Source organism: Bos grunniens, chromosome 23 (genome assembly GCF_055505025.1).
Source record: "Bos grunniens cultivar Pamir isolate PY7600 chromosome 23, Bosgru_T2T1.0, whole genome shotgun sequence".
In the NCBI taxonomy this organism is placed as follows: Eukaryota; Metazoa; Chordata; class Mammalia; order Artiodactyla; family Bovidae; genus Bos; species Bos grunniens.
Window position 1 is genome coordinate 32,526,786 of NC_141187.1, and position 24,108 is coordinate 32,550,893.

At 43.8% G+C, this 24,108-nt stretch overlaps 6 protein-coding genes across 6 annotated transcripts; 5 read left to right on the forward strand and 1 right to left on the reverse strand.

Annotated features, from left to right (window-relative positions):
* Positions 1-5,111: 5,111 nt before the first annotated feature.
* LOC147347379 (histone H4) lies at positions 5,112-5,471 on the forward strand. The gene has a single exon (XM_086369851.1). The coding sequence runs from the start codon at positions 5,112-5,114 to the stop codon at positions 5,421-5,423; it is 312 nt and encodes a 103-aa protein (XP_086225977.1). The 3' UTR covers positions 5,424-5,471.
* Positions 5,472-6,711: 1,240 nt separating this feature from the next.
* Positions 6,712-7,263, forward strand: LOC147347380 (histone H3.1). Its single transcript, XM_086369834.1, has one exon. It carries the CDS (start codon positions 6,712-6,714, stop codon positions 7,120-7,122), a length of 411 nt encoding a protein of 136 aa, XP_086225960.1. The 3' UTR covers positions 7,123-7,263.
* Positions 7,264-9,327: 2,064 nt separating this feature from the next.
* H1-5 (H1.5 linker histone, cluster member) lies at positions 9,328-10,990 on the forward strand. Its single transcript, XM_086369855.1, is given in 2 exon segments — positions 9,328-10,119; positions 10,641-10,990. Coding segments are annotated over 2 exon segments (906 nt in total). The 5' UTR covers positions 9,328-9,442; the 3' UTR covers positions 10,870-10,990.
* A 212-nt stretch (positions 10,991-11,202) lies between these two features.
* On the forward strand, positions 11,203-12,093 carry LOC147347382 (histone H2B type 1-C/E/F/G/I). The gene has a single exon (XM_086369845.1). It carries the CDS (start codon positions 11,291-11,293, stop codon positions 11,669-11,671), a length of 381 nt encoding a protein of 126 aa, XP_086225971.1. The 5' UTR covers positions 11,203-11,290; the 3' UTR covers positions 11,672-12,093.
* Positions 12,094-15,728: 3,635 nt separating this feature from the next.
* LOC147347383 (histone H2B type 1-N) lies at positions 15,729-22,028 on the reverse strand. The gene is made up of 2 exons (XM_086369842.1): positions 21,569-22,028; positions 15,729-18,727 (listed from the first exon to the last, which is right to left on the reverse strand). Exon 1 carries the CDS (start codon positions 21,970-21,972, stop codon positions 21,592-21,594), a length of 381 nt encoding a protein of 126 aa, XP_086225968.1. The 5' UTR covers positions 21,973-22,028; the 3' UTR covers positions 15,729-18,727; positions 21,569-21,591.
* Positions 22,029-22,079: 51 nt separating this feature from the next.
* Positions 22,080-23,854, forward strand: LOC147347384 (histone H2A type 1-D). The gene has a single exon (XM_086369838.1). The coding sequence runs from the start codon at positions 22,292-22,294 to the stop codon at positions 22,682-22,684; it is 393 nt and encodes a 130-aa protein (XP_086225964.1). The 5' UTR covers positions 22,080-22,291; the 3' UTR covers positions 22,685-23,854.
* Positions 23,855-24,108: the final 254 nt, after the last annotated feature.

Here is a 24,108-nt window from a genome sequence, read left to right on the forward strand (position 1 = left end):
GCTGGGAAGTCCAAGATCAAGGCGTTGTCAGATTTAGTATCTGGTAAGAGCCCTCTTCCTAACTCATGGATGGCTATTTTCTCCATGCGTGGAAGAGTCAATGGGGTCTCTTTTATAGAGGCATGAATACTACTGATGAGGGCCCTGTACTTAAAACCTAAGCCCTTCCCCAAAACCCTACCTTCCAAATACCCTCAAGTTAGAGATTAGATTTCAACATATGAGTTTTGGGGAAATAGAAACAGTCTATAGAAACCAGTCTGCTTTTAAAGATTAGAAGCTTAGGAACTGTGTTCATAGCCTCTGACCCTATTGTAAACCCAAGGGAGCAAGACAGCAGGGGGCTCCTGCTCCACGGACCCCAATCTTTATCTTGATTTTTATTTTCTCAATATCCATCCAACCCTGGAGGTGCTAGTAAGGTGAAGTGAATGAAAGGGAATCAGAGTTTCTGGCAGCTATTATCTGATATATTTAGGCATGAAAACTGACTAAATTAGGAGATAGAAGGGACTATGAAGACATTGGTCACATTGTATTACAGAAGTTTGGAAACAAGGTTAGGCAAAACAAGGAGAGAGTGTTAGGCATGAACAGTTGTGTATATTAGAGAATACATTTAGGTCTTGAGAAAGCCTCAGGAGAAGGTAAGGGGTTTCTTAAAGGGTTTTGCAATTCTGGCTTCAAATCATGAGCAGACAAGAGTAGGGCAGAGTGGGGGATTTCACTGGTAGCCCTGTGGTTAGGATTCCGTGCTTTCACTGCTGTGGCTCAGGTGTGATCCCTGCTCAGGCAAATATGATCCCAAAAGATGCAGGGCAAAAAATAAATAATAGAAGGTGTAATAAGATGAAGGGGCCAGTAAATGCTACATCCTCAAATTTCTTTAAGTGAAATAGTACATGGAGGCATAGATGGTTGAGGAACCTTTGAGAATAAAAGCAAGGATGGTGATTGCTCTGGGGTAGGACTAACGAAGAAGGAAAATTTTGTGCTTGCCTGTCTCATATTTAAGATTCTGACTTGGTAAAAGGCCAATCTGTGTTGAGAAGTAAGACTCTATGGAATGGAAGAAAAGATTTGAGAAGTTAAGCTCATGGAGTAGAAAACACTCCAAAGGGCTAGTTTTGGATTACTGTATGTCTGCATGTGTCTTTGTGTGTTTATGTGTAAATATATATGTGTTTGGAGGACAGGAGAAATGAGAATTAGGAAAGGCACTAATTACTAGTAAATAAACTAACTTTGAATGAAGAACAATGCAAGAACAATAATGATAGCTTATGGTGAACAATCTTGGATTTGTGATCTCTGAAGAATTAGCTTCAGGACCAGGGACCAGGCTTGATCACTCAGAGCTTTTGTGTAGCAGAAGCTTTATTACAGTGAAAAAGGACAGAGAAAGATTCTGACATAGACATCAGAGAGTGACCCACTTGCTAGTCTTATCAAGGCCTTATATACTTTTACCAGACCCACTCCCACAACATACATCTTAAATCAACAAGATTAATCAGAAGATTCTTGTTAAGAAGGAGAAACATGTCCTTGAGCAACATACATTGTTGTTATATAATCATATGGCAGAAGTCCTCTAGGAGGAGGTCACCATTAACCCCGCCATAGAGCCAGAAGTTACACAAGATTGGGGAAACAGACTCTTGGAGGGCACAAACAAAATGCTGTGTGCACCAGGACTCAGGAGAAAGGAGCAGTGACCCCAAAAGAGATTGACCCAAACTTACCTGTGAGTGTCCAAGAGTCTGGCAGAGGCATGGGTTGGTGGTGGCATGCTGCAGGGTTGGGGGCACTGAGTGCAGCAGTGCATGGGACCTTTTGAAGGAGGTCTCCATTATCTTCATTACCTCTACCATAGTTTGGCCTCAGGTCAAACAACAGGGAGTGAACACAGCCCTGCCATCAACAGAAAATTGGATTAAAGATTTACTGAGCATGGCCCCACCCATCAGAACAAAATCCAGTTTCCTCCTCAGTCAGTCTCTCCCATCAGGAAGCTTCCATAAGCCTCTTATCCTTATCTATCAGAGGGATAGTTCAGTTCAGTTCAGTTTAGTCGCTCAGTTGTCGCTCAGTTGCGACCCCATGAATTGCAGCACGCCTGGCCTCCCTGTCCATCACCAACTCCCGGAGTTCACCCAGACTCACGTCCATCGAGTCAGTGATGCCATCCAGCCATGTCATCCTCTGTCGTCCCCTTCTCCTCCTGCCCCCAATCCCTCCCAGCATCAGAGTCTTTTCCAATGAGTCAACTCTTTGCATGAGAGGGCCAAAGTACTGGAGTTTCAGCTTTAGCATCATTCCTTCCAAAGAAATCCCAGGGCTGATCTCCTTCAGAATGGACTGGGTGGATCTCCTTGCAGTCTAAGGGACTCTCAAGAGTCTTCTCCAACACCACAGTTCAAAAGCAGCAATTCTTGGGCGCTCAGCTTTCTTCACAGTCCAACTCTCACATCCATACATGACCACTGGAAAAACCATAGCCTTGACTAGATGGACCTTTGTTGCCAAAGTAATGTCTCTGCTTTTCAATATGCTATCCAGGTTGGTCATAACTTTTCTTCCAAGAAGTAAGCGTCTTTTAATTTCATGGCTGCAGTCACCATCTGCAGTGATTTTGGAGCCCAGAAAAATAAAGTCTGACACTGTTTCCACTGTTTCCCCATCTATTTGCCATGAAGTGATGGGACCAGATGCCATGATCTTAGTTTTCTAAATGTTGAGCTTTAAGCCAATTTTTTCACTCTCCTCTTTCACTTCCATCAGGAGGCTTTTTAGCTCCTCTTCACTTTCTGCCATAAGGGTGGTGTCATCTGCATATCAGAAGGATGACAGAATGAAAAAACCACAATCACAGAAAACTAACCAATCTGATCACAAGGACCACAGCCTTGTCTAACTGCATGAAACTATGAGCCATGCCATGTAGGGCCACCCAAGATGGACAAGTCATGTTGGAGAGTTCTGACAAAATGTGGTCCACTGGAGAAGGGAAAGGCAAGCTACTTCAGTATTCTTGCCTTGAGAACCTCATGAACCGTATGAAAAGGCAAAAAAAAAATAGGACACTGAAAGATGAACTCCTCAGGTCAGTAGGTGCCCAATATGCTACTGGAGATCAGTGGAGAAATACTCCAGGAAGAATGAAGAGACAGAGCCAATGCAAAAACAACACCTGGTTGTGGATGTGACTGGTGATGGAAGTAACGTCCGATGTTGTAAAGAGCAATATTGCATAGGAATCTGGAATGTTAAGTCCATGAATCAAGGCAAATTGGAAGTGGTCAAACAGGAGATGGCAAGAGTGAATGTAGACATTTTAGGAATCAGTGAACTAAAATGGACTGGAATGGGTGAATTTAACTCAGATGACCATTATGTCTACTATTGTGGGCAAGAATCCCTTAGAAGAAATCGAGTAGCCATCAGAGTCAACGAAAGAGTCCAAAATGCAGTACTTGGATGCAATCTGAAAAATGACAGAATGATATCTGTCCATTTCCAAGGAAAACCATTCAATATCACAATAATTCAAGTCTATGCCCCTACCAGTAATGCTGAAGAAGCTGAAGTTGAACGGTTCTATGAAGACCTACAAGACCTTCTAGAACTAACACCCCCAAAAAATGTCCTTTTCATTATAGGGGACTGGAATGTGAAAGTAGGAAGTCAAGAGATACCTGGAGTAACAGGCAAATTTGGCCGTGGAGTACAAAACAAAGCAGGTCAGAGGCTAACAGAATTTTGCCAAGATAATGCACTGGTAGCAAACACCCTTTTCAACAACTGCTAGGTAACAAGGCAGAAAGCTGCCTGGTTTTTCTATAGTTGCAAGGGAAGAGGATTGTTGAGATTACCCATCCAATAACATCTTCAAGGTTAAGCACTCAGATTCCATTACTAAACAGGAGAAGGAAGAAGAAGAAAGCCAGACAAGTAACTCAATAAGAAATGGATTAACTAATAGAAGATGGGCATGCGGTCATTTGCACATATAGTATTTACAGACATTATAAAGTAAACTTGGAGAATACTATTAGGTATTTGTTCAAGTAGTAAATAACCACACACATTTGAAAGAGAAAGGGTAAACATTTCTGAAGCTCGGAAAAAGAGAAAAAGTAAACGTGTTATTCGTTAGAGAAGGCATTTTCTCGGAGAAATAAAATCTGCTACCTAGCAGACAAGCCAGGGCCCGAAAGGTCATTTCAAATAGCCAGAAGTCAAGGAAACATTTGAAAGTTTTTTTATTTTTTAAATTCCTGGAATAAAATTGTTCCTGGTCTTTACATTCAGCATTTTATTAAAGACACTATTAAAGGCACAGATCTTTGGGGTGCACTTGATTTCTCAATTCAAGAAAGGAGAGAAAAGGAAGGTGGTGATGGCGGGGGCGGGGAGGGGATAGGGGTAGAAGGGCAGGAAAGGAGTCGAGAGCATTTTCACTTGCTAATGGACTCGCCAGAGGAAACGGCGGGTAAAAGCTGAGCTTCCTCAATTTCCTTAAGTGTTTCTAAGTGAAACGAAGAACATTTGAAAAAACCAGTTGTACCAGAAAAATGTGGCAGCGAGTGAGGGAAGAGAAAGGAAGATGATAGGATGAGTACAAGATAAGGAAAAGGGGAGACCACTGCTGAGAACGATGAGGAAGCCCACCCTGAAGCCCACCCTATAAGCAGGCTCTCAGCCACGAGGTTTCACAAAAACCCCTAAAAGACTAAAATCACGGCTCTCGAGATGGGCCATTCATTCCGGAAGCCACAACTCGCTAGTACGATCAATGCCTAAGAGAGAGCAAAAAAAGAGAAAAGGACAGCAAGGTCTAACCCAAACAAAGGAATGGTTTTCCAGTTGTGGGCAAGGGCAACACAGTGTATTGTAGAAGCTGAACGGAGGGATTTTATTAGGCCCTTTTTTTGAGTCTGTATTTTAAGCACCTCTCCATTTTGCTGAAAATGTGGGCGGGGCTTCGGGTCTGGAAACTCCCAGAGGCGTCACGGCTGGTCTGAGCGGTTCCCAATCAGGTCCGAAACATCACTATATAAAACACGGCCTTGGCGAGCTACGGCGTCGTAACGACTGTGAGTGCAGATATGTCTGGTCGTGGTAAGGGCGGTAAGGGCCTCGGGAAAGGGGGTGCTAAGCGCCACCGCAAGGTTCTTCGTGACAACATCCAGGGCATCACCAAGCCCGCCATTCGTCGTCTGGCTCGTCGTGGTGGCGTGAAGCGGATCTCCGGTCTCATCTATGAGGAGACCCGTGGGGTGCTGAAGGTGTTCCTGGAAAATGTGATTCGGGACGCGGTCACATACACCGAGCACGCCAAGCGCAAAACTGTTACCGCCATGGATGTGGTGTACGCGCTCAAGCGCCAGGGACGTACCCTTTACGGCTTCGGCGGTTAAAGGTGCATTTAATCACCCTACCTTAAAGGCCCTTCTTAGGGCCACCCACTGACTCTGGTAAAGAGCTGTAGGCGCTAAAGTCGTTAGGTTGTGTGGGGAAGATTGATGTCTGAAAAATAATTTGAGTATGGTCAAAGGTCCAGTTCTCCGTCAGTATTCCGGTCAACAACAGTGGCAGATTTTCGTTTGATGTCGTTTCTTATAAGCTAGGCAAAATAACCTTGTGTTGACTGCTCGCACTTAAAGGGTAAATAGCTCACGAAGCAGTATGGCTAGCAATAACACAAGAAGTTTAAGGAAAAAGGTAACTAAGCTCTGTTTTACTAAGCTATAAGAGTTCTGGAACAGAACGTAGTGGCTGGGTTGACTTTAACTTAATGGCCTCCACTTAAACACTCCTTTCAACTTATTCAAGCTTGTCAAATCATGACATCTTATATCTAAAATGCAAGACACTTGTCTAGGCCAGCTGTCCGCAACCTTTTCGGCGGCAGCGACCGATTTTGAAGACAGTTTTCCCACGCGCCTGGGTGGGAGGATGGTTTCGGGATGATTTAAGCATATTAGAAGCTCCAAGTTTGGCCGCGTCATGCGAAGAGCCCACTCATCGGAAAAGATCCTGATGCTGAGAAAGATTGAGGGCAGCAGGTGAAGGGGGGCGACAGAAGATGAGATGGTTGGATGGTATCACTGATTCGGACATGAATTTGAGCAAACTCCAAGGGATAGTGAAGAACAGTGAAGCCTGTCATGCCGTAGTCAGTGGGGTCGCAAAGAGCAGGGACACGGCTGCGCAACTGAAGAGCGACTATTTATTGTGCACTTTATTTCTCTGGAGTAGGAAACGGCAAACCACTTGAGTATTCTTGCCTGGAAAATCCCATGGACAGAGGAGGCTAGTAGCCTACAGTCCATGGCATCACAGATTCGGACACTCCTGAGAGACTAGCACACTTTATTCTTACTTTTATTTCATCAGTTCCACCTCAGATCACTAGACATTTAGATCCCGGAGGTTGGGGACCCCAGCTCTAGACGACAAATTTAAGAATTTGGATACATCCTGCAGGGTTTTTTTGAAAGCCAACAAGATATTTCCTCACCACGTAATCCTAGTGTCCGAAGTAGAGGCGGGACAATGCTTCCTAAACCCAGAAAGAATGGGCGTGGAAGGGCGGGGTAAGCGAGAGAGCAGCAGTCTATTGTCCAATCAAGACGCGAGGTTCGCTATATATTTTGGGACGGCCGAGCGCTCACATCAGTGTTAGGCGGTTGGCACTACTTACCAATGGCTCGCACTAAGCAGACGGCTCGGAAGTCCACCGGCGGCAAGGCGCCGCGCAAACAGCTCGCCACTAAGGCGGCCCGCAAGAGCGCGCCGGCCACCGGCGGCGTGAAGAAGCCGCATCGCTACCGGCCCGGCACGGTAGCTCTGCGCGAGATTCGCCGTTACCAGAAGTCCACGGAGCTGCTGATCCGCAAGCTGCCGTTCCAGCGGCTGGTGCGCGAGATCGCGCAGGACTTCAAGACTGACCTGCGCTTCCAGAGCTCGGCCGTGATGGCGCTGCAGGAGGCGTGCGAGGCCTATCTGGTGGGGCTCTTCGAAGACACCAACCTGTGTGCCATCCACGCCAAGCGCGTCACTATCATGCCCAAGGACATCCAGCTTGCTCGCCGCATCCGCGGGGAGAGAGCATAAATTTTGTGGCTCCTCTAGCTAACACATACCTACCCCCAAAGGCTCTTTTAAGAGCCCCTCAATTGTCACCAAAAAGGAGCTGTTCCTTGTCGAGTATACATATTACCAGCAAATGATAAACGGCATGAATTTTAAATGAAACGTTTCGTGGACCCAAATATTATTGTACCACGTCAATACTATGTAGAAGTGGCTGTATCCTGGGCTCCTAGTCACTCAAACTTTCTAGGAGAAGCATTTTTTTAAAGTGATAATGTTTAATCCTTGGCTAAAGGAAGTGACTGAAGAAGTGGCCCATTCCTTGTTAACCAGTGCTTTCTGCGGACAGTTCTGTAATGACAAATGAAGCGCTTTCCCCCCACCTTTTGCCAAGTAGTACCATACAACTTCAGATAATGTGTCTCCTGTCTCCCTGTTGCAGGAAGAAATAGTGGTTGAGGTTCGAGATTCACAGCAGTCAGTTGCCCAGTTACTCAGCTTCTCTCTGGGACTCACCTACAACAGTTGTAAAATGTGGCAAGTGAATTAGTTTGTAGGCCATACTAAGACTATAAATGCTCAATGAATGTTAGCTGTATTATGCCCCCCTCCTTTTGTAAAGCAGACACCCCCCCACTGCCAGCGTTCCCAAGTTTTCTGAAAGTTTCGTGATTGAAACTGGGAAATGCTTGATTGAGTCATTTTCTTAAGATCTTTTCTTTAGATCTGGGTTTACATAATTCTGAAAAGGGCAGACCTGTAAGAATAACATGAACTATCTGAGGAGGAATTCAAGGCCGTGAAAGCCATAAAGTAAATATTTTAGGGTTAGCAGGTAACATATGGTCTCTGTTACATCTTTAAAATATTCTTAAAATATAGAGAAACTCTTAGCTTGGCCATACAAAAATAAGCCACTGTCTAGATTTGGCCATAGTAGGCTGTAGTTTCAACTCCAGGAACCCCTGAAGACATGAAGCATGTCAGCCTACAGGTTTTCACAAGAACTGACTGTTGAATGCATGAGAGACCCTAATCATCGTTGCATCCAGGGACAAAATCCTCTCCAAGCTTCCCCCTCCCAATAAATAATAAACATCACCCTCCATTTCACTTCACAGTCACTGCCTCAGGTCCCTTGGATGTTAATGTTTTCCTGAATTCTCTTAAACTTCTATAACCTCCACTCACTCCCTTACTATCCAATCCACACTTGTAGTCAGAGGCCAATTATTTCACTGAAAGATACAGGTCTATCTTCATTAAATATGCAAAATATCCACACTGAGGTCCTACAAAAGAAGGTGTTCCTGACCATTCAATTTGTTAAATGTTGGTGGAGATGGAGTTTGAGGGAGAGCAGTGGAAAGTGCTGAAGTTCCAAAGGAGGAAAACAGCTTCTGAAAGACGGAGAGAGACCCATGTCATCTAAACAGCCTTTCCGGTGTTGCTGGAAGCCCTTGAATAATTTTTAGCACATTTCAGAGTTTTTTCCTAAAATACATCTCTGGGTTAAGACATTTTCTTTCTTCTTATTTTAATGGATTTGCTTACAAATTAAAGGGAGAAAGCTTCGCAATCAAAAACATACTAAATTTGTTTGAATTTGAAGACATGTCATTGGATTCTGAAGCCAAAGCAATTTCTATTCCTCAGGGAAGAAGTCATTTTGACCACAGAACTAGACCGAGCCGCGAAATCCCATTCTCTAAAGATATTGGCACCTGGAAACTCCTTGGAAGGCAAAACCGGTTTTTAAAGTAAAATCTATGTGCTTAATTTGTGGCTGTAGGCAACTGGCCGTCCTGCACCTGTGTTACTTGCTGCCGTTCGAAGCAAAGTTTAAGCAAAATCAAGGAACCTAGTGTCTTTCCTCTTGCAAAAATCGAAGGCCGAACTTGGCAACAAAGCCTTTTAAAAAACATTCACTAGATACTTACTAAAACTTTATTGCAATATGCAACTACGTAGCTCGATGCCTTAAGTCCGGTGAATCTATAGGAAAAGCTGAAGGGATTTTTAAAAATATTTTTCATTAACTGCGCGTGAGTCATAAAAACACAAACAAGTATGTGAAATTGGAGGCTGTTTTCCTCCTTTGAACCTTCAAAGAGTCAAATTATGTACCACTGTTTTTAACATTTAATCAAATTTTGGGGACTAACAAACACAGTTTGGGAGTCCAACCACGACAAACGGCTGGTGAGGGCGGTGGATCGGACGCTCCACCAATCACAGGGCAGCACCGACTTATATAAGCCAGGGCCGGAGCAAGACGGCATTGCAAAACTTGCTCTTTGGAATTTGAGTCTCTCTCCTTCTAGCAGGTTCTCCTTTCGCCATGTCGGAGACCGCTCCTGCAGAAACGGCCGCCCCGGCGCCGGTGGAGAAGTCTCCTGCCAAGAAGAAAGCAACCAAGAAGACCGCGAGCGGTGGAGCGGCGAAGCGCAAGGCTACCGGGCCCCCAGTTTCCGAGCTGATTACTAAGGCTGTCGCCGCCTCCAAAGAGCGCAATGGCCTTTCTTTGGCTGCGCTCAAGAAGGCGCTAGCAGCCGGTGGCTACGATGTGGAGAAGAACAATAGCCGCATCAAGCTGGGTCTCAAGAGCCTGGTGAGCAAGGGCACCCTGGTGCAGACCAAGGGCACCGGGGCTTCCGGCTCTTTCAAGCTCAACAAGAAGGCGGCTGCCGGGGAAGCCAAGCCCAAAGCCAAGAAAGCAGGGGCTGCTAAAGCGAAGAAACCCGCAGGGGCCACCCCTAAGAAACCCAAGAAGGCTGCAGGAGCAAAGAAAGCCGTTAAGAAGACGCCTAAGAAGGCGAAAAAGCCCGCGGCCTCTGGTGTCAAAAAAGTGGCCAAGAGCCCCAAGAAGGCCAAAACTGCGGCAAAGCCAAAGAAGGCTGCTAAGAGCCCCGCGAAGCCCAAGGCAGTGAAGCCAAAAGCGGCGAAACCCAAAACCTCCAAGCCTAAGGCAGCAAAACCCAAAGCTGCAAAGGCGAAGAAGGCGGCTCCTAAGAAGAAGTAGAAAGTTGACGCTTGAGAAGCAAACCCCAAAGGCTCTTTTCAGAGCCACCCAGAGATCTCTGGAAACAGCTGTGCACTATCTCCGCTCTCCAAGAGAATATTCCATCCGTAGATCTATTCCCGCTCTCCTTGCGTAAATAATTCCCATTTTCTTGCTACCAAGAGATAGACCCTGGTATGTGAGGTAATAAGTGAGTGAGAAAACTAGCACTGACAGCACGAAAACTAGCGTCTTGCCTGGACGGAGGACGGAAGACCCTGATGGACTGACTGCAGTACATGGCAGGCAACCGAGAGAATCCCAGGGACAGGACAGCCTGGTAAGGATGCCGTTTATGGGGACGCAAGAGTCAGACACTACTGAAGCAACGTAGCACACTAAGGTTAATACTACTGTCCCAGCTCCTCAGCAGAAAACGTAGGTGGCTCTGAAAAGAGCCTTTGGTTTGGAAGGCGTGGCTCTTGACGCCTTACTTGCCCTTGGCCTTGTGGTGGCTCTCGGTCTTCTTGGGCAGCAGCACCGCCTGGATGTTGGGCAGGACACCACCCTGAGCGATGGTGACTTTGCCCAGCAGCTTGTTGAGCTCCTCGTCGTTGCGGATGGCCAGCTGCAGGTGACGCGGGATGATGCGCGTCTTCTTGTTGTCCCGGGCCGCGTTGCCCGCCAGCTCTAAGATCTCGGCTGTCAGGTATTCCAGCACCGCCGCCAGGTACACCGGGGCCCCGGCCCCGACCCGCTCAGCGTAGTTACCCTTGCGGAGCAGGCGGTGCACTCGGCCTACGGGGAACTGGAGCCCGGCCCGCGAAGAGCGGGTCTTGGCCTTGGCGCGAGCTTTGCCGCCCTGCTTACCACGTCCAGACATACTACAACTCTTCAAGACTACAGCCGAAGGCACTAAAGTGAAAGAAAACTGCACATTTTATAGCTGCAGTTGGGCGCGAAAAAGAAGCTATTCCATTGGGTAAAGTTGCAGTTAATGTTGCAGAGTAAAGTGTAGGTCCTTAAAATGAGCGTTTTCATTGGACAAAATTGAATGTGATGTCACAACGAGTATTCGCCAATCAGACATAGAGCGTTACAAAATCTAATTTGCATATTGCATTATAAAATGGACGTGCTGGGAGATGCTTTTGTCTTTTTCCTGCGATCTTGTAATTATTGTCAGTCATGCCGGAGCCAGCCAAGTCTGCTCCGGCCCCGAAGAAGGGCTCCAAGAAGGCAGTGACCAAGGCGCAGAAGAAGGACGGCAAGAAGCGCAAGCGCAGCCGCAAGGAGAGCTACTCCGTGTACGTGTACAAGGTGCTGAAGCAGGTCCACCCGGACACCGGCATCTCGTCCAAGGCCATGGGCATCATGAACTCCTTCGTCAACGACATCTTCGAGCGCATCGCGGGCGAGGCGTCGCGCCTGGCTCACTACAACAAGCGCTCGACCATCACATCCAGGGAGATCCAGACGGCCGTGCGCCTGCTGCTTCCCGGAGAACTGGCCAAGCACGCCGTGTCTGAGGGCACCAAGGCCGTCACCAAGTATACCAGCTCCAAGTGAGCCACTGGCTGCTTGATCAGACTCCAGCACTTCCAAAGGCTCTTTTCAGAGCCATCCACGGTTTCCAAAGAGAACTGGCACTTAATTGATGTAACTTTAGAAGTAGGTAAAAGCAGTATTGGGCTTCCCCGGTGGCTTAGAGGCGAAGAATCTACCTGTAATGCGGGAGCCGCAGGGAGATGCCTTGATTGGAAGGATCCGCTGGAGAAGGGCATGGCACCCCACTCCAGTATTGTTTCCTGGAGAATCCTATGGATAGAGGAGTCTGGCGGCCTACAGTCCATGGGGGTCGCAAAGAGTTGGACACGACTTAATGACTGAGCACGCATAGAAGCAGGTTGTCCTACCTTTAGATTTTTCATGTAGTTAGGTGCTGCTGCATGTTCTTAAGTTTAAAGGTTTCACCCCTTTTGGTAATGGCACTACTGTTCACTTTTTTACATGGTCAGATTCTATAAGGGAAAAATCTAGAACATGTCAGTTTCTTTTCTGAGTCAGCTCCACAGTTCATTTCACTCATTTCTTTACCTTTTCTCCCCTTTGTAATAAGGGAGAAATTCTAAATGAAAAGGCAGTCTTTGAGACCTGAAGGAGAGTAGCAGGATGGCATTTTTTCTCCCAGTTCAGTTCAGTCGCTCAGTCTTGTCCGACTCTTTGCGATCCCATGAACCAGAGCACGCCAGGCCTCCCTGTCCATCACCAACTGCCGGAGTCTACCCAAATCCATGTCCATTGAGTTGGTGATGCCATCCAACCATCTCATCCTCTGTCCTCCCCTTCTCCTCCTGCCCTCAATCTTTCCCACCATTAGGGTCTTTTCAAATGAGTCAGCTCTTTGCATCAGGTGGCCAAAGTATTGGAATTTCAGCTTCAACATCTGTCCTTCCAATGACCATCCAGGACTGATCTCCTTGCAGTCCAAGGAACTCTCAAGAGTCTTCTCTAACACCACACTTCAAAAGCATCAATTCTTTGGCACTCAGCTTTCTTTATAGGCCAGGTCTCACATCCATACATGACTACTGGAAAAACCATAGCCTTGACTAGACCGGACCCTTGTGGACAAAGTAATGACTGCTTTTTAATATGCTGTCTAAGTTGGTCATAACTTTCCTTCCAAGGAGTAAGTGTTTTTTAATTTCATGACTGCAATCACCATCTGCAGTGATTTTGGAGCCCCCCAAAATAAAGTCAGCTACTGTTTCCACTGTTTCTCCCAGAGGGCGGTTCAATCTCCCAGTGGTTGCCTGTTAGTCGCTAAGTTGTTTCCCACTCTTTTGTGACCAAACAGACTATAGGCCGCCAGGATTCTCTGTCCATAGGATTTTCCAGGCAAGAACACAAGTGGGTTGCCATTTCCTTCTTAGGGAAATCTTCCTGACCCAGGGATCGGACCAGCATTTCCTGCAATGCAGGCCAATTCCACTTAGCCACCAGGGAAGCCCACATATGTTATTCAACTTCAGTTATATGCTATTTACTGCCTACTAGTTGGCTTCCTAGGTAGTGCAGTGGTAAGAATTCAGATTCAAGGTTGGATCCCCGGGTCAGGAATATCTCCTGGAGGAGGAAATGGCAACTCACTCCATTATTCTTGCCTGGAAAATTGCATGGACAGAGGAGCCTGGTGGCCTACAATTTATAGCGTTGCAAAGAGTCAGCTGTGATTGAACAAGAGCATGCACTTTGAGCCTGAAAATTGTTCTTTGTTATGACATTGAAAAATCAGGGAAGGGAGCAAGGATTAATATGTGTTAGGCCTTGAAGACCTACCAGCACCAAATTAACACGTCCCCAGTTACTTAATCAGAAAGATTTAAAGAGAGTAGAAAACAGAATGATATTTTCATTCTCTGTTTCAACATTTTAAATACCAAAGTCTACATACTACTTACAATAAATTTCCATGCTCCCAATGGTACTTAGTACAGCTGTGAAAAAAAATACTAGTTAACTAATGTACTATTCAATTAAGACACTATATGTCTAACAACAGAATGGGAAAGACTAGGGATCTCTTCAAGAAAATCAGAGATACCAAAGGAACATTTCATGCAAAGATGAGCTCGATAAAGGACAGAAATGGTATGGACCTAACAGAAGCAGAAGATATTAAGAGATGGCAAGAATACATAGAAGAACTGTACAAAAAAGATCTTCACGACCAAGATAATCACGATGGTATGATCACTGACCTAGAGCCAGACATCCTGGAATGTGAAGTCAAGTGGGCCTTAGAAAGCATCACTATGAACAAAGATAGTGGAGGTGATGGAATTCCAGTTGAGCTATTCCAAATCCTGAAAGATGATGCTGTGAAAGTGCTGCACTCAATATGCCAGCAAATTTGGAAGACTCAGCAGTGGCTACAGGACTGGAAAAAGTCAGTTTTCATTCCAATCCAAAGAAAGGCAATGCCAGAGAATGCTCAAACTACTGCACAACTGCACTCATCTCACACGCTAGTAAAGTAATGCTCAAAATTCTCCAAGCCAGGCTTCAGCAATATGTGAACCGTGAACTTCCTGATGTTCAAGCTGGTTTTAGAAAAGGCAGAGGAACCAGAGATCAAATTGCCAACATCCGCTGGATCATGGAAAAAGCAAGAGAGTTCCAGAAAAACATCTGTTTTTGCTTTACTGACTAAGCCAAAGCCTTTGACTGTGTGGATCACAATAAACTGGAAAATTCTGAAAGAGATGGGAATACCAGACCACCTGATCTGCCTCTTGAGAAATTTGTATGCAGGTCAGGAAGCAACAGTTAGAACTGGACATGGAACAACAGACTGGTTCCAAATAGGAAAAGGAGTTTGTCAAGGCTGTATATTGTCACCCTGTTTATTTAAGTTCTATGCAGAGTACATCATGAGAAATGCTGGACTGGAAGAAACACAAGCTGGAATCAAGATTGCTTGGAGAAATATCAATAACCTCAGATATGCAGATGACACCACCCTTATGGCAGAAAGTGAAGAGGCACTCAAAAGCCTCTTGATGAAAGTGAAAGACGAGAGTGACAAAGTTGGCTTAAAGCTCAACATTCAGAAAACTAAGATCATGGCATCCGGTCCCATTACTTCATGGGAAATAGATGGGGAAACAGTGGAAAGTGTCAGACTTTATTTTTCTGGGCTCCAAAATCACTGCAGATGGTGACTGCAGCCATGAAATTAAAAGACGCTTACTCCTTGGAAGGAAAGTTATGTCCAACCCAGATAGCATATTCAAAAGCAGAGACGTTACTTTGCCAACAAAGGTTCGTCTAGTCAAGGCTATGGTTTTTCCTGTGGTCATGTATGGATGTGAGAGTTGGACTGTGAAGAAGGCTGAGCGCCGAAGAATTGATGCTTTTGAATTGTGGTGTTGGAGAAGACTCTTGGGAGTCCCTTGGACTGCAAGGAGATCCAACCAGTCCATTCTGAAGGAGATCAGCCCTTGGATTTCTTTGGAAGGAATGATGCTAAAGCTGAAACTCCAGTACTTTGGCCCTCTGATGTGAAGAGTTGACTCATTGGAAAAGACTCTGATACTGGGAGGGATTGGGGGCAGGAGGAGAAGGGGACGACAGAGGATGACATGGCTGGATGGCGTCACTGACTTGATGGACGTGAGTCTGAGTGAACTCCGGGAGTTGGTGATGGACAGGGAGGCCTGGCGTGCTGCGATTCATGGGGTTGCAAAGAGTTGGACACGACTGAACGACTGATCTGATGTCTAACTCAGAAAATATAAAACTGTATGACCTAGAGAAGATCACTCTGTGGTGAAACATTTATTATACTTTTAATTCTTAAATTAAATAATTACTTATTTTGTTGAAAGGAAAAAAAATCTATGTAATGTCTCTTTCATAGTAACATTTGTGGACCTCATCCAGCTTCCAAGAACACACTTGGAAGCAGTGTATATCATCTTATAAAGTCCTAGGAAAACTGGGGCTGCATTATTATCTCCATTTTACAGGAGAATCATGGTGTTAGGCTATACTCTGTAGCCCTGCAAGTCCTATAATCCCCCAACCTTGAGACCAAAGAAAATATCTGGAGACAGCAACAGAGACATCAACAGTTTATTGGCTAGGGTATCTTACAGGTCTGAAACAGGACAAGGCAGCAGCCTTCATGGGGGTAGAGTGGCGAGGTGTAACAATTACAGTGGGAATGGATGTCATGTGAGCTCATCAACTACCAGGGAAACCAACAGATGATCTCCTTCAACAGTTCCTTTGGTTAACAACCATCAAGTGTTCTCTTTATTAACCCAGCATGCTAAAGCTATTCTGTTCTAAGAATACAACAATCACTTGTTGGAACAGGGGGCAAGCACTTAAGAAGTTTAATTTCTATGATTAAGACAAAAGGTCAGTCCTATGAGTGGGATGATGGAAAGCAGGGGCTGTTCAAGCAAGGAATGTACAGAGAGCAAGAGAACAGCCATCTTGTGTGGCCTGATCATACACATGGGTTCACTAAAGTAAAATCCAACATATCCAGCTAGCAAGTATTGGCATAACTTCAGTCTCAAATGGTTTTCTGGGGCCTATGCTACTTCTACCTGTTTAGGTTGCTTTCAGGTATACTCTTATTAGTTCAGAATATCAAAATGACCTGCTTTGGTAAACTATTCAGTTTTTCCATCTTTAGCATTTTATTGTCATATATTTCATTTACTTTATCTCCTTATACATCTGGATGTTTTTTATTTAACTTGCTCTAATATTTTGTCATTTACAGGATGACTGAATGTCAGCGTTTATGTTATGGCTCTTTACTCAAAGATCTGCCTTCAAGGAGTAAATTATATGGCATTTACATCTTGCTTTTGGCATACAGGGGGGAAAAGTCACGTTAATTATTGGCTGCCATGTGTTAAGTGTATATTATCTTTAGATACTGTGCATTATTTAATTTTTCTTCTTTTTTTTTATTTTTTCAATCTAAGGAGATACGTGCTAATAGTATCTTTGGTCTACAGGTAGAGAGACAGAGGACTGGGATTGTAGCATTATATTTATGTTACTGGCTGCTATGTTACTGTTACTGGTAGATTTCCTGGTGGCTGAGACGTTGAAGCGTCTGCCTACATTGAGGAAGACACGGGTTCAGTCCCTGGGTAGGGAAGATCTCCTGGAGAAGGAAATTGCAACCCACTCCCATATGCTTGCCTGGAAAATCCCTTGGACGGAGGAGCCTGGTAGGCTACAGTCCAAGGGGTCCAAAGAATTGGACACGACTGAGCAACTTCACTTTTACCTTCACCACTGCCATTAACAAGGTATTCCTGTCTGGGTGTCTGGGTGGTTGAAAAAACGGAAAATTGTTTTCTCATTCTTCTGTAATCTAGAAGTCTGAGATCAAAGTGCCAGAAGGGTTACTTCCTTCTGAGGGCCATGAGGGAAGGATGGGTTCTAGGCCCTCTCCTTAGCATAGATGGCCATGTTTCCCCCTCTGTCTTCACATATGTTCCCTCTATGCCTGTCTGTGTCCAAATTTCCTTTTTTAAGAGAACACTGGTCATACTGGATCAGGACCCAATCACTCTCCAATGACCTCATTTTAATTTAATTACCTATTTAAAGACTCTATCCCTAAATATGCTTACATTTTGATAGGCGGGAGGATTTTTCCCCATTAAAGCTGCCTTCCTTTAAGTAGAACAGGCCATGGAAATCAGGACCTCATGATTCCCTTCCCTGGACTAGGCCTAGTTTTGGTCCTTTGGAATGAGGAGGACAAAAGAAACTAAGAAAAAGAATAGGTTAATGTTTAGCATCCATTGCAAATAAACAGCATTCAGGTTTCATCCAGAGTGAAAGTTTAAGCCTTTCACTTGGGGAAATCTGAATTGCTGACCCTCTAGGAAAATGAATATAAAGGGTCTTCCCAGCTGGGCTGCTGCTTCAGGGAGGGCCCTCTGGTCAATTTCATTACCGCTTTCAAGGCAGAAATGATGGTCAGATAAGAGATATAATTCCATGTCTCACACAGCAGTTTCAGTGGGCAGGTTTCTCTCTGCTCCTTGGTAGCATGATTTAACAGCAAATTGGCACACATTTCCAACAGATGAAATACAGTCTGTGTACAAGCACTATGTGAATTTAAGTTGTAATTTTCGAACACTGTCTTTTGGAAAAGTTAGAAACAGGTTTCAGTTTTGATTTTTTAATTTCAGTATTATAATCAACAGGCAGACTTTGCTATACATGCTTGTTTCCCACAGGAAAGGCAAAAGTTATTAATTGAATGATGATAGGAGTAGGGCTACAGGACCCTCTAAAGAGAGCTGGACCAGTGTTCACCAAGAAAAAAATAATAAACTGCCCTTTTTTTTCTTTTCTGTTCTTGGGGACAAGAAGGACAAACTTTTTTTTTCCCCCAAGTAAAGAATGGCAACTTTTTCACTATTAAAACAAATACAAATGGCCCATCTCCATTTATTTATTTGTTTTGAAAGAAGACCACAAAATAACATCATTTTTATAGTGATGGCCACTACCATGAGGCTTAAAAACTGACTCTGTCATTGATCCTCTAGCTATTTAGACAAAATACTCCCCGTCTCTTTGCATCTAGAAAATAGATATGGAATGAGAGTGGCCTTAAAGGACTATTGCAAGCTTTCACCTTCCTACATAGGATGGACTGAAGTCTGGAACATTAGAGCAGCAGCACATGATACAGATAAATGGCATATATTCTTCAATTATATTTCTTAACTCCATCAAATTACAACTGAAAAACTATTCAAAGTCATGGTTTGTAGCTTTTAGAAGTCTATGTCCCACAGTATGGTCACTGCCAAAATTTAACACTAGGTTTGAAGGAAGCAACAGCTACAGTCTCATGTAGCCTAAAGAGATAAGCATTCCACCTTAAGAAGTCAGGATAGTGTTCAGGGATTTTCCTCCACCAAGATGTTGGATCCAATGAAAATGTATCAGAGGACTGTCAGGATGACAGACGTGAAGAATCCATAGTGGACGTTGTTCTGAGTACTCTGATGAGTTTAATTGCACTGATGGCTTCAGCAGGATCGCGAAGTGATGGATGTAGTTCTGGAAAACAAGGCATAAGTCAAAGTTTCAGGGAAAAATATGTGATTACAGAGGTGATAGCTTTGATAAAAATGTCCTTGATAGTGAGGTGAAGGTGTTTGAATGTTAAGTGTTAAGCTCTTTGGTGTGAACTCTGCAAAAATATAGAGCCAGATGAAATGCTAACGTTCAAAAGATTTGACTCAAATACAGCACGAACTTCTTTGAGATATATCCAATTTCCATGACTGAAGTGACTGAGCACACATGCACAGTGTTGGGGATGGCTATGGTAGAAGCTGATACACAGGATAATTTAAGACTGCCTTGGGAATTAGAGTTTGGATGGATTTCTAAGAATGGAAATCATTAAAATGCAATTTGCTCTCCTGAAATGAAATTTTAGTGAACAAAGCATCAGTGAGATTCTCAGGAAGATCTTTTTTGAGACTTCATCCTATAGCATCACAGGAGGTTAAGTTTCCCCTCATATAAGTACAATAAAATCTTAAGAATGCAAGGCCAGGCACCTTCAGGTGAAGAAGATAACTCATCTCCATGACATAGGGCACAAAGAGTTGGGAAAATATGAATAGTGTGACACACCATGTAAACTTCTTATTCAGCTCATTATATAGTATTTGCTCCAATTGCTTATTATCATGGATTCATGGCTTTTTATATACCAAACTATTCCAGTGGATGACTATAAAACTGTTCTTAAATCTCAAGTTGGCACTACTTTCAGGTTTTCTTGCCTCTCTTGTCTTAACTCTATTGTTACTCCAGACATGGGAGACCATCCTTGTGTTGAGTCAACATACATGTTGTACACCCATCAGGATTTCCTTTGTCTCAAACTTGTAATTAGTTCCTCTTCAAGGACTTTAGATTCCTGAGTAGAGGTGGAAATCTCCAGACCAAGATTTATGTTAGACTGCTTTGTGTGATGCCTGGCTGCCTTAGAGAACTTAGAACACTGCCATAACAAACTTAAAAAAATGTATTTTCAAAAGCTAAGGGCCTGTTACTCTTTTCACTGAAAGTTCTTCATCTTTTCCCAAAATAAAATTTTTTCAAATCAGACTCTTTTCTTCTTGAGCTGATAACTTCACTCTTCTCTGCCATGTAACATGTCACCTCACATTCTCAAAACACTGTTCCACAAGAACTAACTAGTAAAAGACACTGATATATTTGACCTATATTTGCAACTCCAGATTCACATCACATATACATATTCCTAGTATTAAGGTATAACTTTATAGTGAACATTGTCATTTTATGCATGAACAGGCCATGCCTATACTCTCAATTTTATATTCTGCATTATTTTCACAATTAAAGCAGACAGGATATAAAGTCATTTTTAAAGAATTAAAACATTGAAAAAATATCTTTAATTAATGGATATTTTTCTTCATTCTAAGCACATGAGGAAACCCTCTGGGAAATATTTTGTCTGTGTTTTAATAAAACCTACATTAAAATTATTATTAAATTATTAAATTAAAATTATTCTTTTTAATATGCCTAATATAAAAAGTCAGAAAGTTGAAATTATAAGTCACCTAGTGGGAAAAAAAAATAATAGTTTCCAAAGATGTAGGTTATACCTATTAATTCTGAATGTGAGGTCTTAAGCAAAGATTTTGAGTAGTTTTCCACATAGTAAGACTTTAGTCTTAAGAAACTTTTCGTGGCTACTCATTTATGTCTTGGCATATTGCAAATTAAATGTTAGGTCACCTATACATTTTCATATGCAGTATGAACAAATGGTCATTTTTTTATCAAGTGGTCACTCGATAGAATAACATGCTGTTAGGGGGAAGCATTGCCACCTTGATTCTGGGTAAAGACCAAAATAGTTTTAAATATGCCATTCCTAAGGGCCTAAAATGAAGAGATGGAATTTTATCTTCCTTTGAGGATGGGAGAACAGTCCTCTATTTTTAAAAAATTTATTCCAACTAATACAGCAAAAGTAAATCCCAGAGACATGCTGGAAAGAGAAAGAAACCAGGGTTTGGAGAAAATGGCAGAGTTTTTCCCATAAAGCCGCTTGGCCCAGAACTCTCCCGTTAGGATGGAGTCACAAGCGACACTGTTAGTAAATTTCAAAGTGCGCGCGCAGCGTCTGGATTGGCTATCGACGAAATGTGGCACCCGCCTAATCTGTAATTAGATTCTCACTTCCGTTTGTTTTGCTTTTGCCTTTTTAACTTAATACTTGGCAAATTTAAACTCAGGGAAAGGGGAAGAAAGACAGCAGCGCTCCACAAAGAAAACGTAAGTGGATAATGCGATTTGTAACTTTCCTACTGTGTTCCAAGGAACTCTACTCAGGCACACACACGTTAAAATTAAGGATGCAGGGGACAAGCCATGGTCAACGAAATCTTTTGTCAACTTCAGACGTAAAGGAGAGCTGATTTTGCTTTGGGACAAACGCTATTTTGTTTTCTTTACATGTCTGATAATGAACTTGACCTTTCTCGACATAAACACATAAAAACACCTCCAGCGTTGCTGCAGCACCATCTACATTACAGAGAAAGCAATTTCTAACAAGATCAAAGGAAATGTGAACAGAAAGAATACCTAGTGAAGACAGAAAAGATGGCCACCTGGAAGCCAAAGAGAAGCCTATGAAGAAACCACCCCTATTAACAGCAGTCTTGGACTTCTGCCTTCTACAACTGTGACAAGTAAATTTCTCTTGTTTAAGGGAAAACAAAAAACCGGAACTTATTACTTAATAGCATATAAGAAACACCTACTGAATAAAGTTAGTGCCAGTTCTCTTTAGAAGACTGAGTGGCTCTGAAAAGAGCCTTTGGGGTGTAGGCCAAGCCTTACCGATCACTCCATGGCGGGCCGGCTCACTTAGAACTGGTGTACTTGGTGACGGCCTTGGTGCCCTCAGACACGGCGTGCTTGGCCAATTCTCCGGGAAGCAGCAGGCGCACGGCCGTCTGGATCTCCCTGGATGTGATGGTCGAGCGCTTGTTGTAGTGAGCCAGGCGCGACGCCTCGCCCGCGATGCGCTCGAAGATGTCGTTGACGAAGGAGTTCATGATGCCCATGGCCTTGGACGAGATGCCGGTGTCCGGGTGGACCTGCTTCAGCACCTTGTACACGTACACGGAGTAGCTCTCCTTGCGGCTGCGCTTGCGCTTCTTGCCGTCCTTCTTCTGCGCCTTGGTCACTGCCTTCTTGGAGCCCTTCTTCGGGGCCGGAGCGGACTTCGAGGGTTCAGGCATGGCCGGGAGTTTACTGCCAAACAACCCAAAAGCAACAGGAAGAAAAGAGAAGCGGTAAGAATGCGCTTCCTTCCCAGCTTCTTAAAGGAGGCAGGGAGTAATGCCAGGCGTCTGATTGGTGGTGAATGCTGGAAACGTCACATAATAGTTTTGTCCAATTAAAAGAAGCGTATTTCAAACTCACGGTTTCATTGGGTTAGGTGAAACTGCAGCTTTAGCCAATGGTCCACCGTTATTTTCGCGCCCAGTAAAGACTATAAATAAGATAGGTCTGGTTGTATACACGCATATTTTATGTTGGTGAGTTTATTCTCTCATCATGTCTGGTCGTGGCAAGCAAGGAGGCAAGGCTCGTGCAAAGGCCAAGACCCGCTCCTCGCGGGCCGGGCTCCAGTTCCCCGTAGGCCGAGTGCACCGCCTGCTCCGCAAGGGTAACTACTCCGAGCGGGTCGGGGCCGGGGCCCCGGTGTACCTGGCGGCGGTGCTGGAGTACCTGACAGCCGAGATCTTAGAGCTGGCGGGCAACGCGGCCCGGGACAACAAGAAGACCCGCATCATCCCGCGTCACCTGCAGCTGGCCATCCGCAACGACGAGGAGCTCAACAAGCTGCTGGGCAAAGTCACCATCGCTCAGGGTGGTGTTCTGCCCAACATCCAGGCGGTGCTGCTGCCCAAGAAGACCGAGAGCCACCACAAGGCCAAGGGCAAGTAGAAGCCTGGCATTGCTTGGAACTCAAACCTGTTCAAACCAAAAGGCTCTTTTCAGAGCCACCCACTTTATCAGCAAAACGAGCTGTACTTTCAAATTCACATTGTTTCGGATAGCAAGGTATGAGGGCAGAATTAACGTCCTTTTGTGATTCCTTTACAAGGTAAAATGGCTATCTGAAACAAAACCTTAGGACCATATGACGGGCCTAGCTCCCCTCCTATTTCAGTTGAATCTTAGGGCGCACCACTCACCCTCCTAAATGAGAATAAACCCAGCAAGGTAAAATACTTGTTTCAAGTAGCTCCAGGCAAAGAATACACCTTATAGTGGGCTGTTTACATCAATGCTAGTGAAGTAAAAGACATCAATTATTCATCCATTAGGAAGATGTGCCTTAACAAATAGACAAGGTCGGCATTGTAAATCACATTTATAAGATAAATCTGCAAACCAGGTTCTTACAGTCCTAATGCTGTCATTGATTCTTGTTCCCCTTTTCCCCCACTATCATCACTCACCCTGCTCTCAGATCAAGTCATACTAACTATACTATAGTAACTATACTAACTAAAGAGGGCCTTCAATTCTCCACACCAGGTAATCTAGTTTTCATTATGAATACATTTTAATGAAAGGAATTACTATCTCATTCCTAGTCCTCTGGAATAAATTTTCTGAGTCTCTTGAAATATTTTTATTTCCTATATTTAAATCTCAACTGCAATCACATGTAAATAATATTCTTTGAAATAACAGTGACCACAACAAACAATCGGGAGGTTTCCTTTTTCTTTTTAAATTTATTTGATGTTGGAAGAATCGAATTCTGATTTCAGTGAATCTAATTATTCAGTTTTTTCCTCTTAAAAACTCATGTGCATTATTTGAGTCTGTAAGTTTTAAACAGCTATATCTCAGAACTAGAACTCTCGAGAATAAATGCTACAGCTCCAAGGAAGGCCTATGAGATCTTCATGTTTTAATAATAAAATATGCTATGGTTATAGTTATTGATGTTGATCATGCAAGAAGTAACCCTTCTTGCATCATTTCTATTCCCCACAACAAGGACCATCACACTGTTAAAATATTGCCTTTATTATTAATGTTAATCAATGAACGTGTAATCAAATAGTTGATATATGAATATAAATTGTGTTTTAAATAAAATATTCAAGTGTGATATGTCATTACTTATAATTCCACATATTAACTGAGCTTTTAAAATTGGGCTTCCCTTGTGGCTCAGCCGGTAAAGAATCCACCTGCTATATGGGAGAACCTGGCTTCCATCCCTGTGTTAGGAAGAGTCTGATCCGTGGGTTGGGAAGATCCTCTGGAGAAGGGAACAGCTACCCACTCCAGTATTCTGGTCTGGAGAATTCTATGGACTGTAATGGACTATTAATCCAATTTCATTGGAT

Excerpts from the sequence above, each read along its gene's own strand:
- LOC147347379 (XM_086369851.1), top strand. The coding sequence starts at position 5,112 with ATGTCTGGTCGTGGTAAGGGCGGTAAGGGCCTCGGGAAAGGGGGTGCT.
- LOC147347380 (XM_086369834.1), top strand. The coding sequence starts at position 6,712 with ATGGCTCGCACTAAGCAGACGGCTCGGAAGTCCACCGGCGGCAAGGCG.
- LOC147347382 (XM_086369845.1), top strand. The coding sequence starts at position 11,291 with ATGCCGGAGCCAGCCAAGTCTGCTCCGGCCCCGAAGAAGGGCTCCAAG.
- LOC147347383 (XM_086369842.1), bottom strand. The coding sequence starts at position 21,972 with ATGCCTGAACCCTCGAAGTCCGCTCCGGCCCCGAAGAAGGGCTCCAAG.
- LOC147347384 (XM_086369838.1), top strand. The coding sequence starts at position 22,292 with ATGTCTGGTCGTGGCAAGCAAGGAGGCAAGGCTCGTGCAAAGGCCAAG.